This window comes from Phalacrocorax aristotelis, chromosome 6, assembly GCF_949628215.1.
Source record: "Phalacrocorax aristotelis chromosome 6, bGulAri2.1, whole genome shotgun sequence".
Lineage (NCBI taxonomy): Eukaryota > Metazoa > Chordata > Aves > Suliformes > Phalacrocoracidae > Phalacrocorax > Phalacrocorax aristotelis.
The window spans coordinates 62,906,272-62,920,943 of NC_134281.1; the positions used below are offsets into that span (position 1 = coordinate 62,906,272).

Consider the following 14,672-nt stretch of genomic DNA (forward strand, 5'->3'; position numbering starts at 1 on the left):
AAATGCTCTTTAAAGGAAAATTGGGGCATTTTTTAGAGTTCTTTAAAGTGGACAATGAACATCTACTTGTTTATTGTCTTGGATGTAGACTTGGATAGTAGACAATGAGGATCAAGATTATATATCAATATGGATTAGCAAAATAATTTTAACAGGACTCACTATGAGACTCTGTTCCAGTTTTCATGATATGAGAGGCAAAGCTCCCCCCAGATAAATAAGCAGCAAAAGGACAGGAAGTAAAAGGTTGAAAACAGTGATTTTTTTTGATCCCCCCCCCCAATTAGAAGGTGGTTTCCAAAAAGGTCACCCAAAGGAATCCATGCTTGGAATTATGTTGTTCAAAAAATTAATAAGCAGTATTGAAATTGGAAAAGTGGATTAAGTCTTGTAGAAGGTGCAAAATTATTTCTTTAAAAAAGAACACTATTTGAAAGAATTGAAGGAAGATTTCATGAACTGAAGTACCTGTACAATAGGATTACAAATCACAGAGGAACATTGGCTGGAGGAACCTTTGGAGGTCATTTGGTCGTAACTCCATGTAAGATGTAACTTGACAAAGTAACATATGGGTTGGATATTCGTACATGATGATGGACACTAAAACCATCACACAGACCACAGATCTTGGAGTAATTGCTAAGTGTTCTTTAAAATCAGTTCTTTAAGACCATAATCTAATTCTGCTGTGTACCAATGCTAAGAAATTTCTCAGAGAAGACCACAGAACTAGAAAGACTGACCACTCTTGGACCCAGAAGTATGCAGACAAGCAAACAGGCTGGTCAGACGTACAGAAAAGCTGCTGTATCAGAAGAATTAGGCAGATAATGGCTCCCCAGGCTAGAAGAGCGATAACTGGAGGGAATACGACAGAGATCTCGGGAGCGGCACAGAGGCAGTGACCAGAGAAAAAGTATTCGTTATTTCTTCATTTGTTATTCACTTTGATCCACAAACTAGGAAGCGTCAAAGGAATAGGCAGCAGGCTTAAAACAAACAAAAAGTAGTACTTTATTCACACAACTAATTATCAAAGTAGGAGTTAAAGGATGTTGTGAGTGCCAAAATTTTAGATTGGTTCAGAAAGTGGTAATGAAAATATGTGGAAGAAAAAAATCAAGAGATAAGGAACAGAAATACCAAGTACTGGGGGAAGTACCAACCACCTTACCCCATATTCTATCCTTAAGCATTCATTTAATTGGCTACTGCTTAAGAAGGGATCCTGGGCTAGCTCGGCCTGCAGCCTAACTCAGCCTCATTGTTCTCTTCCCTGGGAAGCTCAAAGGGGTGAACAGATTAAAAACTCTCCTGAAAAGCAGCATCAGTTTCTCAGGCTCTTGCCTCTGGCCCCTTCTGCCAAGCTGTAAAACCTTCCTCAGGCAGAAGGCAGAGGCAGTTCTGGGAGCTTCTCTTCTGTGAATTTTCAGCAGCCTTTTTTCTCCCATGGGATGGCTGCTTTCGGTTTTACAATGTTTCCCAAATTCTTTGTGTGAGAAACACTTTGAAGTAGTGATCAAATACTGATTTAGTTAAATGAGTGAGCCACAAAAAAAGAAACCATATGCTTTAGAGTACTGTTAAAATTCAGTAACTTTTGACTATTTTTAATCATTCATTGCCTTATTATCTTTGTTTTGCCTTCTGAGACAGTACCCTGAAGATTAAAATCAGATAGGGAAACAGATGGATAAATGCAATACTCCTCTTGAAGATGACTAAGAGTTTTATACGTCCCAATAAACTTTAGCAAAATACTATGCAATTCCCTTCTACTCGCCATGGTAACTAAAGGCAACGTTGGGCCATATGATCTCTGAACATGCATTTTTCTTTTTTTTTTCCCTCCTTTTTTTCCACCCTTTTGTTTTTTTTACAGTGCTGTACTGGTTTTTTGTGCGTACATTTTGTTTTATTGATCACGCTTGCGTGCCCATTTTGTCCACTTCTACCTTAATTTTTCCCTTTTTTCTGCCTGCCAACTGCCTTGTATTTATCTGTAAATAGTGACATTTTGCTTAGAACAGTCCATGTTGAGAGTGTTTTTATGCAGAAAAAGAGAAAGATACGGTAGGATTTTTAATGTGCCTCACCTTAAAAATTACGCTAATACATGCTATGCTGGGCATGTATTAAACACAATTATTTCTCTAAGAGAAAAATAAAATGTTAATTGCTAAAGATATAGAGACAGCCCCAAAAATAAGACAAAAGAGCCTAAATTACTCACCTACAAACTAATCTTGCAATCCAACCAGACAAGGATGAAAGAGTTTGACAAAATAAATATATTTCACCCGTTGGCATCTGGGTCTTCTGATGTTTAATTAAAAGAAAAGGCTAAAGGCTATGTCTTCTCTGAATGTTAGCTCACTGCTGAGATGCCAAAGGGACAGGCACCTTTCAAAATACCTCTCCCCAACAGGAACATAAAAATAATTTTAATTTAAAATATAACAACCCAAATAAAAATCATTAAACTGCATTTGAAATGCTTCATTGGAAGACAAAACTCTGCTTTGCCTTCCAGAAATGCATTAGTGGAAAATTTCTTGGTGCAAAACATTAGACATGTTCTTTCTTGTATCGTAACAAAGATGAATTCATTATTTTGGGAAGCCACAATAGCTCAGCACACAGCATTAGCGCTGCAGTAAAAAAAGCAAAGATCCTGAACGTAATATGTATTTTTAATAAATACGTGGGATGAATTAGTTTGCTCTCACAAATTAGGTCACACAGTTCAGTGTATCTCTGAATCCACTGTTGCTGAGGTCCACCTGGGGGGAGCTGGCCCATTAACTGCCCCTACGAACGTAGTGACACAAAGAAATTCACTGACTCTTGGTCTCAAACCCCAACACTGTCCCAGCCACATGATGTAATAAATCCCATCGAAACTCATCTATCAATACTAAGAGCTAGTCAGGTAACAGCTGCAATCCAGGTCCTTGAAGGACTCCAGAACATTCAGAATGATACAGCACATCAGCAAGCTGCATTGCCTCTACCCTGCTAAGGAGTACTCCCTTCTGCAGCAGGCACGCTCCTAGCTGCCCTGTAAAACCAGTTCTCACCTGTGATTCGCCTGGTTCACACAGACTCCTGGAGACACGCACTGTATACTTTATACACACCTTGAACAGTGTTTAGGTGCTGTGTAGGGAAGGAAAAAGCACTCAAACCCCAATAAACTCCCTCAAAAAGTTACACCTGTGTGTGTTTTTTATATACGTATAATCAAAGCTTGGGTTTGGTTCTGGAGCTTTATACGTTACTGTGTAGAGAAGTCTTTAGCTACTCAGCAAATGTAATGCTCCACAAACATTACAAAATTATCTCTAGGGAAAACATGCAGAACTATATATGCTTTATTATGATTGTTAATTATTAGACAGAATTTACTTCCAAGAGAAGTAGACGTTTGAGTTCCTTCAAGCCTCTAAAATAGTAACATTTTTTAAGCTGTATAGCCTGCATTTTTTAAGCCACGGGCTGCATTTTTATCTAGAATAAGAAGCTGCAAAAACTAAATCAGAAGGACAAACAAGCAGGTCATTCCGGTTAGCCTGCATGCAGCAGGTCTCCTGGTCAGATATAGGATGCGATGGATGTTTTACTACCATGAACCTTATTAGGTTATCCCATACCAGTAAGCGGTGGGAAAGACCTCAAACTTGCCAAACAACAAACTCTTCACTAGAGGAGGTTTTGTGAAACATTTCTCTTCCCTCCAGTATTCCTTTAGGCTTTCCCCAATTTAACTGACAGTCAGCTGCCCCTTTATGTGCACATGCATTTTGACCAGCCATTAAAGCCCATGGTTATAGTCAATGAAAACAGTATCTAAAGCTGAAAAGAACGTCTTATGCACACTCTAGAACTTCAGTCCAAGCTGTCACATCAATTCCCCCAGAAGCTTTTCCACAGATATTTAACAGAGAACGAAATAAGCCTGCGGGACTCTGAGCAAGGTCCTGAGGGAAGATGCAGAAACAAATGACCTGTAATGGTTTGCTCTACTCAGACTGAAAGGAAAGACAAGAACTATCAAAAGGGGATTGCTGTTCACCCCTCATTTTAATTATGTAATTAACACTACTGAACATCTCAGAAAAGCACCTATCAATGTATTTCCTCATTCTATACACAGAAATTCCCTTACTAAAGGAAAAAATGCTACCTTGGTCTAATCCATCTTGATGAAGATAGTCATAATAAGGAGATACTCTTAGTGGCATCAGTCAGCTTCTCATGAGTAAACTAAATAATGGGGGCTTCTTTAATACTAGCTTTTTATTTTTGGTTAACCTTTTTCTGTTTCTTGTTCTCAACAATGGCACTGACAGCCTATTAGTAATGTGCCACCAGAAATCCAGCCAGAATCACAGGTAGCTGCCACCATTGCTGAAATGGAGAAATAAATTCCTGAATGCCGGTTTTTCAGCACTGGGCTTCATATTGCAGGTGGTTATCTTTTCTTATCCATGAAGTTGGGTATTCTCTACACTGGGCTGAATAAGAAAGACAACAGCCAGTCAGGACTACCAAGGTCTTGCCTGCATAGTTCATAAGGCAAGAAATTGAGAGACGTGCTTGAAAGTCCCAGCTGAAGACAGTAGTTTTATCTATAACGACTACTTGCTTGACAAAGAATTATCTGCAGGTTGGGATATCCCAGCATTTGAATTTGGGCCAGGTTTTGCTCTTGGCTGGGCATATGGTTGGAGTGGCACTGAAATGGAAATCAGAGTTAGACCTGCATATCACAGAGCACATTGTATCAGAATTTGTTGAAATATCTCACAGTCTAATATAACTCATTCTTAACTGAAAAGGAAATCTAACCTGCCAATATTACACTACCCCCTAATTTTTACTATGAAGATGAGATGCAATCATTACCACAATACACAAACATTTGAATATCGTTCCACTGCTTAGCAATCAAACACATACAACGATGACACGACCTAGTTAAAAGATTCCTCAGTCTAATTTCAACAAAAGATGAAGCACACAGTAGCTCATTTCCCGTTATGTCTAATTAAATAAACCTATCTCCAATGCTGTACTTCTCCCTGCACAGGCTTTTTTTTTTTTTTAAAACATATATACTTCAGGCCATAAACCCAGTTATTCTCTTCAGATCCTTTTCTTTATAATCTGTGTAAAATCAATATTACAGGATTACTTCACAAAGCAAGTATGGATCAGACACCAAACAGAAATGCAAATAGCTCTTTTAAAAATTACTATTTGAACTTTTAACTACTACGCTGAAAAATAGCTTTGCCCAAGCTATTGCACTGCATACATTACTTGTTAATATAGTGTGTGTGTGTGTGTATCCCAAACAAAAAAACCAAACAGTCAAAATTTTACTTTCTTTGAAGGCAGAAGACCTGTTGGTTCTGTCCCTCAGCTCAGAACTAAGGTTTTCTAAGCTTTAATCCATGCTTATACAGAAATCAGCTATTTAAGAAGTCAGAACATGCTCAGTGACATTCCTTCACAGATCAGATTGCGTCTAATCTGCAATGAATCTTGAATATAGGGCTTCTAGTGCTCTATTTTTACCAAGTTTATCCTTCTGATATGAAATATACTTTCACACTTTTAGAGATTAAAGTTCCAATGTTTATATTAGCATAAGTGTTTAGGGTAAAACTAGTTTTAAAAACACCAAGCTGTGAATCTATCACATTTAGACTCTTCATACTGTTAAAAAAAATAAAAAGATAGCAAACATACACTGTATTAGTTTGGAATAGCTGAGAAAGAAAGTAATTTCCACCCTTATCAAAATACATGCAAAAGTGCTTCTATTAAAAATACTGGTCAGATTCCATCATCCCTCTCAAGAAAACATACAATGCCTTAATTTATGCTTACAAATATACATATGAATGGTCCACTTGTCATTTAATTGTGCAAATCACATGCTTAAAATTAAGCACACGCATAAAAGTTTTTGTGACATTTCTTACACAAGTTAAAAAATGTCATATAATTATCACTCCATATGCCCATCCTAGGCAAAAACTGACACCAGTCTAACCACTTCTCAAATACATTTAAGCAGAATCATGTTGTTCTACAGTAAAATGCAAACTCTAGATCAGATTTTTCCTGGCTTTATAAGTGCAGATGCATTTACAGGTTCATTCTCTCAATGACTTTTACTATCTGCTGATTAATCCAAAGAAAGGTTATCTAAAACCTGTCTCCCCTAAAACTTAGCAGATGGGCCAATTCAGGAGGCTACCTGCAACTGGTAAAATAATGTTTTCTTTTGCTTTCCAATTTGTTCTTCTCTTGTACTGTTTCTGCACGTATTTCTTTTCTCATGACTCTTTCATTTCCCAGGAATTTCTCTGCCTCATCACTGTTAATCACTTTTCCTTCCACCCCTCCCCTCCTTATTCAGCACAAAGCAAATCTCAAAGAGGAAACTGTCACTGTCAAAACTTTTAACCAAACTTCAAAGAAAAACAAATGAAACAGCCATGAACAACTTAATGCTTTTAGGCTACTTCAGCTCAATTGGTTCCTCCATCAGCGAGCTTCACCAGCCAAAGACAAGAGATATTTTAATCCAGTATCCTCACAGTGTTTTGTTGCAGTATATCCCACATGCAGGGCTAAGCTGTGTCAGTAGAAGTTGAATTTGGCTCTAACAAACATAAAAAGAGAAGCGTAGTGCGTCAGCTTGACTACGCTATGCCTCCTGCATTCATTATTCTTTACTAAAATAGCCAATGACAGAAGAGACAAGACAGAACATGATGTTGAAAAGTTTGTGCTACATTACTTGCAGCCCAAAATAGTTGTATTTATTGCTGATATAAAACTCCATCAATATTTAGACTTTGCAGGTGCCTGTAACTGATTCACAGCAAATGCCTGCCTTCCTAAGCCAGTACACATGCTTCAGCACCACCACATGCAACACTGGTAGTGGCAGCATGTTAAACCTCCTAAAGACAAGCCAGTCTGGGCAGCAAACTTTTTGTTGTTGTTGTTGGTTGGTTTGTTTGGGTTTTTTGGTTGTTTGGTTTGGTTTTTTTTTTTTAAAAAAAAAAAAGATGTCACATCAAGATTTAAATGTTACCTCTGACTTTGAGTACCTCTCTGCAAAAAAGAGCACCATGGTGCTAGGATTTCCAGAGATTTATATGCCAGTGTTGTTGAAAAGCTCATAGGATCAATGCAGTAATGCCTGCCTGAGATAACTGATCTCTTACCAGCGCTGCTCTCTGGATATCATCGTCTGTCTCTCAAGGCAATGTGCGATCTGACAAGCAATATTACTTAAACTATGCAAAAGAGATGCCAAGGGTTCACCAAAGACAATGTCTTCAAAAGTTATCTCCACCAAGTTACAGCAGGATGCAGAATGCATATGCTGACAAAATGCAAATACAAAAAAGCTCACCTCACTTGAAAACTGACAAAATATACGTACAGAGCACGTTAGTAATATTTTTGTCATTATTTTTTTTAAATTATATCATCAGAAGCAATTCTGTAAGACAGTCTTCTGCAACAATATCTCTAATAAAGGGACCTAAACATAACGTGGATGTTCTGCATTTCTACTGGCTTTCCAAAATGTAACAGGGACCAGAATTTTATTCAATAAGACTACCCCAACAACTCAGAGAACTGTTCTGTGTAGGTAATCGATGGGATGGGGAGAGCAGAACCTTATTTTAGGCATTGGTTTCATACAGCTTTTAAACATCTCTAATTCAATGGCGGTGGGGATTTGAATGGTACTTGGTCTTCAATAAAAACTAATTTTGAAGTACACTTGTATATAAACATAATGTAAATACTTGTATCAGACTTCAACAGCAAGTAAAACCACCAGTATACTCAAAAGGTTCTCAAATCTAGATTACTTAACCTTTTCGGAGTCTACATGAGACAGCTATGTTTAAAGATCCGGATCTATAAGGACTACTCTGCGAGCACACTTTACACTTCCCTGCAACGTATCCCACTGAATGGGAAGAACTCAAACAGTCTCACCTGGAAGAAGTATTCTTACCCTCTTCTGCATTATTTAATTGATAGTCTTGATGTTTCCCTCTCTGACTGTATTAATTTTCAGAGTTACAGGGTGTCATTTTTTTCTCTAATGACTTTAGTCAACAACACACAGAACAATTTAGGGGTACCATGAGGCAATTTTTTTTGCTGGAGGGAACAAAGTGACAATACGTGTTCCAAAACATGTCAAAGTTACGTAAGAAAGGTGTGGTCTGCTTCAGCTAGTTACAACACTGAGACTTTCAGCGCCAAGGCAGCTGCAATGCCAGTGGCACAACAAGCATTCCTACTTTTTAAAAAGTGCTTAGCTCTGCCAGCCTATCATGTGGTGTACAGAGTTGCCATTCTGTTTAATGTTTGACTCCATCTATTCTCAGGTGTCCAAATCTAGAAAAATGTAATAATCCACCTTTGTTTTATTCCAAATAATATCTGCATAACAAATCTCCAATAATTAAACTGTACAAGACACAAAGGACAGAAATGTAATTACTGTAAAAATATGACACTAAAAATATCACACAGCTACACTGAAAACCATTGAGTATTTTATACGGACATATAATGGGTCTCCAGAGGAAATGTTCGCCCACTCGAGTACAGTCTATAAGCAAGCATTTAATTTTCTTACGGGCTGCTGCTGCCATGATTCCACAAAAGTATCTACTATAAACTAACAGGAAGAATAAAATCACTTTGAAATTCTACATAAAACTGCAAGTGGTTTATGCCTTTTAAAAGAGCAACTCATATTCAATACAGCTAAGCACTGAGCACCACTACAGTTAAGAGAGTTGAAAATACCCCCAACTTTGCAGATCAGAACCTAAGCTTTATAAGCAACTGCCTGCTTTTCGTCACTGAGTTATTTCTTCTAAAACTGGCAAGTACAGTAGGGTGGGTCATGCTAACTGAAAGCCCAGAGGCATTTTGCTGTTCAGGCAGAACTGAAGCACTGCTTAAAAAAAACAAGGAAAAAGAATTAAGAGTTCAATCAGCTGGCCTTATCTTTGAAATCACAAACACAGCTATCACTTTAGACCTTCATGACTTTAGCAATAAAGTTCTCAGCATCGCATGCATTACAATAGCATTCATAATGCAACTTGATAAAGTGAGTTACAGCTTTCTCGCTCTCTTCATTTAATGTTTAGCTATTAAAAGCCACAACACAAACCTGGGTCCACGTGTCTAGAGTTTCTTCTAATCCCATTCGTTCGTTTCTGCAGAGCAAAAATACAAATCAAGGATATGAATAAACATGTTTTCATGTAGGCACATTGCACTTCTGTCATTCCCACAATCTACTAGGCAAAGCTGTTTTTCCTAAGTTACTTCCCCAGCCACCATGACAATTATCTTTATCTTGTAGAAAAATCATACTTTAAAAATTATCCTTAGTAATATACAAAGTTTTTTTTATATATCCCCTTTTTTTCTGATACTAGGCTTAAAAGATTCTTTGTAGGCTTATTCACACATCAACATCTTTTTATACCAAGAACAAATTTATTTTTTTAATAATTTGTGAATAGGATATTGAAAAAATATGCAGTTTGGCATTTTCTGTCTGAGATAACTTCCACAAACACAAAAGTATCAAAGCTGTTTGCATTGCTTTACTAAGGTGGAAACTTTCACTACTCATTACTCCTACTTTGCACTTAAGGTAGCTAGAATTTCCCGTGCAATTCTTAATTTCCTTTGTTTCTGGGCAAGCACTTAAATATATTTAAGTAACTTGCCTCCCTTTTTCTTTTAAATTTGGATGAACTGGAGCTGTGTGGAATCAAACACCCTCTGATAAGACTGAGACTAATTTTGTTGGTTTGGTTTTTTTTTTAATTTATTTTCTATTCCAAGATACTTAATATGGATCCCTGAAAACTTCCATGTGAAATAAGACATATCTCTGAACTACTGATCAGCTGTTGCAAACTTGTTTTAACTGGTAGCTTGCACAAAGGTTCATGCATTTATTTATTTTTTAATCAAACCAAGCTGAGAAAAGCACATTGCATAACAAAGGGAACAATTAGGTTGCTCCAATTTACTTGCAGTTGATATAAGCTGATGCAGGACACACACCAAGGCAAGCCAAAAAGCAGTATCCTGGGGCACAACCAAATTACTAAGCCCTGTAGCAAGCTCACAAAATTAAAAGCTTGGTTTAAAAAACGGCTTCCAAACTCTTGACTCTTTGGACATACTCTCTCTGTACCCCACGACTCTAGTTAAAGAAAGGATGCAAGTTTTGTTTCATCTGCAGCGGAAAGAAGAAAAATTTTAAACCACTGCTACAATGAAGGTAATATTACTCAATAAGAACAAAAGGCTCAATTATAACTTAGTTACTCTTTTTAAATGGAGGCTGTTTTGCTGATAGGGACCTAAGTAGAGGGGTGAGTAACTGCAGATTTGCACAAGAGAGGGAACAGGGCAGGAGCAGGAAAAGCAAGCACGAAGGAAGATGTTTAACTGATATGAAAAAAAACTCAGTAATTCTGTGACTACATAAGTCATGCAACCAAAGGACCAGATGGAAAACAATTTTAAGGAAATAATTCTTGAGCTGTATGAAAACATGCTCAATGCTCAAATATATTGCAGTACCAATAGATTTTATCACAGTACTGGTACAAAACCTAAATCCATGTTTTCCAAAATGACAAATCCTCATCTATGCTCAAGTTTCCTCCTGCACAGAAAGAATTAAAGTGGGCACTTAAACAGAAGTTTTGGTGAAAATGAATGCAATCGTGACGTTTTTGATCAACTCAATAGTCAATAGCAAATCAATAGTTCCAGAAAGGAAGCCACTTTTTCCTCACAAAAAAGATTTACAAATCCAGCTAGGGGGTGAGAAGCCAAGGAGCAGGGGGGATTAGATACAACCAGTATACGTACTTTTTTCATCCAGCCACCGTACGTTTGCCACAGTTACCTTTACTGAGTCTGGCAACCTCATCCGCAAGGCCCAGTAAGCAGCCTGTTTATGGCTCCCCAGTGCTGCCTGTCAGCCACAGCACTGTCTGGCTGTCGGGCAAACGGACCACGCTGCAGTTTCCCTATTTTACGGTGCCCTTAATTAGCAGGTATTTCTAGGCAGAGACACAAGAAGCTGAGCAGCGCATGGCTGTGGGAGCAGCAAGGGGAGCGGGCAGGCAGCAGCATCTTGGGTACAGGCAGTGTGTGGTAGCACAGCCCACGCAGCCCCCTCCTTGCCCACGGAGCCCCCTCCTCACCTGCAGCTCCCCCCAAGCTACCTTGCCCTTCCCCTGCTGGGCCCCCAGGAAGGGGGCCCCCCGCCGCCGATGCGGCCTGCGCCCGCCTGAGGCCCGCAGCCACCGAGCTCACCAGAGGCTGCCAGGGCTCCCCTCACCTGGGATCACGGCGACGCCGAAACGGCAGCGAGCACGGACACAGTCAGCCGTGCGTACGGCTGCTCCCTGCACCAGTCATGTCAGCAATAACATCCCCCTGATGCCACTGCCCATTTTAGTGATGGCTCCAAACACATACATGCTTATGGAGAGAAGTAACATAGACGCTCGTACGCTGTTTGTAACTAGCGTGCCACTAAAGCAGTTAAATTACCATAAAGTTCTGATCTAAAATAGATGCTGGAAACCATCACACTCTACATTTGAAGTGCTGCCTCTCTCGTCAGAGCTGACAGGCAAAACCCAACCGCTGTGCCCTTCTGTACACCAGTGGAGAGGCACCAGCAGCTGGTGAGACAATAGCCCAGGGCAGCTTGCAGCCTTCTTGGGCTGACAGCAAGGTACACTAGATGCACAACAGCATCTCCTCTGTACAGGGCCCATTTTACCATTCTCCCCGGATTATATAAACTCCATAAGAACTGGACAGCTCTGCAACTAAAGTGTTATTATGTGAAGAGGCAAACACTGCCCTGACGATCCTTCATCGCTCAGCAGTCTGGTGTGGCAAGGACTGGCATGCTAACGTGTTACTCCAGCAGGACTCGCTAGCATTAAAAACACCCAAAAGATTACTTTTAACTCTACTGCCAGATTTCGTCTAGGAACAGCAAGGATCTAGACATCAGTTGCAAAGCGATCTATCTTTTTTACCTGTAACTTAAAAAAAAAAAAAACAAACAACAACAACACACCTCCACCCCTTCCAGCGCTCTCAGCATTAAAACATATCAACTGAAAATTGACTCCCACCTTGAACAGAATACATTTATATTTAATTATGAATATCTTGTTTCTTAGACAACTTCTACTTTCCACGACTTTAAAGAAATCTGTTGTTAAACGCAGAAGAAGAACATACCTGCTCCAACAGCACAGGCACAAAGTAAATACAGAGCTGTTATATCACCGACAAAACAAACATCACATGCAAAGGAAAAGGAATCCTTACCTCATGTTTCAGGTTCCCATGTTCTGAAACATAAGTAAAAATTGGCATTATTGGCAACTGTAAATTGTACACTTTTTATATAGCAATCTCAGCCTGTGCTGCGCTGCATTACAGAAAACACTGCTGCCTTCTTTCGCTACCTGAAACCTGCAGCCGCCCCGGCAGCCCGAGGCTGCGCCAGGTCCTGTTGTGCAAACCCTGCTGCGCTCTCCTCCCTGCTCATTGGTGCTGCCGGGCAGCGCCGAGCCGGCTTGGGAGGGCTCCTCGCTGCAAGTTGTACTGCCCTTCCCAACAGCCGCACGGCAATCTGGTCCGCTGAGCTCTGTACGCTTTTAGAACATTTCCAAAATATTTTTTTAAGTATTGACTCATTGAGAATTTGAAAGCCACAGCTCTTCATTGCGAGTCAAGTTCACACCTTTTTTTGTCTCTGTGTTTTCATAGCATGCCAGCATATATCAAGATAAGATGTATACCTTTATCTTCAACATTTTATATATTTCATGACTAAGTTCAGTTCAGCATTGCGTTAGTATACCACAGACTCTGAAGCCATTGGTGTTTTATTTGCCTCTTTTGCTATGAATTGTCTTGTACTATTTAAAAATGAGGGAAAACTCCTGCGGGTTATCAGGAGGACTGCATGAAGACAATAACTTCTGCACACACACACCACGCCCCATCACAAACGACACAAAAAGGGGTATTTTTCTTACATTTTTCTTTGAATGGCTGATCTGATAACAGGTATTTGGTATACTCCAGATTTCGGTTCCGTGCTTCATCAAAGCACAGACAGCTGTATTTACCTGTGTGCACTCGTTGTTGAGGCAAAGCACAAACTGCATGTGCCTGGTCTGTGCTTCATCACATTTGAAAACTTTTACTGTAATGTCTTGTAAACAGTAAGCCATATTCACTGCAAATCAACTAAAACACTTCAACTGCAAGTACATTTTGTTCTGCTAAAAAGAAAAAATTACATTAAATAGACAACTGTGGGAAAAAACCTTTGCCTTTCTAGCATTTTATGCGAAGATGATAAGGCATGCCGAGACCAAGCACGCCAGCTGAGGACTCAGGCTGTGCCTGCCCAGCCCAGCCCAGTTTACCACTGGCAGAGCTCTCTTCTCACGTACGCTTTCAGTCACCGTTTCCTCTCTCATACAGTGCGCCAAAGACGCATCATCTTGTCATCCACAGAACACACTTTTATGATTATGACCTTTCCAAAAGTATTAATTTGCATTAGTATAGTGAGCAAAGAGAAGAAAAATAAGCCCTCCCCACAGGAGGAGATGCAGGTAGAGTACTGAGGTTTTCTAAGGAGCCTGAGGGAACTAGTTGCTAAGTGCTGCTGAAATTCAGTATAATTTTGGTATTTACTTTCACAATTTGATACAGCTTTCAGAGTTGTTGCCAAAATCTGAATAAAATCACCTTTTTTGAAAGTTTCATCTCAGCATTATAAATGACTTCAAACAAAGGGAAGTCATTTAGGTAAGTACTTGCAGGGGCGGCCAAAACGTCAAATCCACACTTAGAGGGTTTTGGTTGGTTGGTTGGGTTGTTTTTTTTTTAAATGGCCTATATTTAGTTCTGCAAATTTCTTTAAAAAAGTTAAATGAAATGTCATTCTCTCCTCAATGGGAATGAATGAACCTGATTTTTAATGGTTGCTGTTAAATATTATTTTCACCTCTAAGAAATATCCCAAACCCAGCTAGATGAATGAGTTCCATTTGGTGATTGCAGCATCCCAACACTTTTCATAATAACCAACTAAGAAACTCATTGATCAACTTTCAATAATTGGGTTCAAGAAATCGCTACACAAGAAGGTAATAAATACTCCTGATAATTCACCTGAAATAAATTTCATGGAAAAGGAGGTGGGGGGATTGGATTAAAAAAAAAGCTCAGAACTTTCCCAACACTGACAAACTGAAACGCCATTTGTGACTTGACTATTAACACTTCAGGAAAAGAAAAATATCCAGTATCTGTATTTTGACATAAAAGCCAATGCAAAAAATAAGACTTGTGCTTGTCTTGTTATTACAGTTTAAATATTCCTATATTCAGAATATTCTGTACTGAATATTCTGTACAGATTATTCTGTACTGAATTATATGAATTGCTTCCTCATGAGAGATCATTTTTCCAAACATTAAACAAGTACAAGAGAAAAAAACCTCATTTCTATTTATTT

At 39.0% G+C, this 14,672-nt stretch overlaps 1 protein-coding gene across 1 annotated transcript in view; it reads right to left on the minus strand.

Moving 5' to 3' along the window:
- VAV3 (vav guanine nucleotide exchange factor 3) overlaps positions 1-14,672 on the minus strand; it is a 172,309-nt gene that overhangs the window by 45,016 nt on the left and 112,621 nt on the right. The window contains exons 18-19 of the mRNA XM_075098276.1: positions 12,460-12,482; positions 9,242-9,287 (exon numbers count right to left, since the gene is read on the minus strand). Of these exons, the coding sequence (XP_074954377.1) occupies positions 9,242-9,287; positions 12,460-12,482 (69 nt within the window). The remainder of the gene's footprint in view (positions 1-9,241; positions 9,288-12,459; positions 12,483-14,672) is intronic.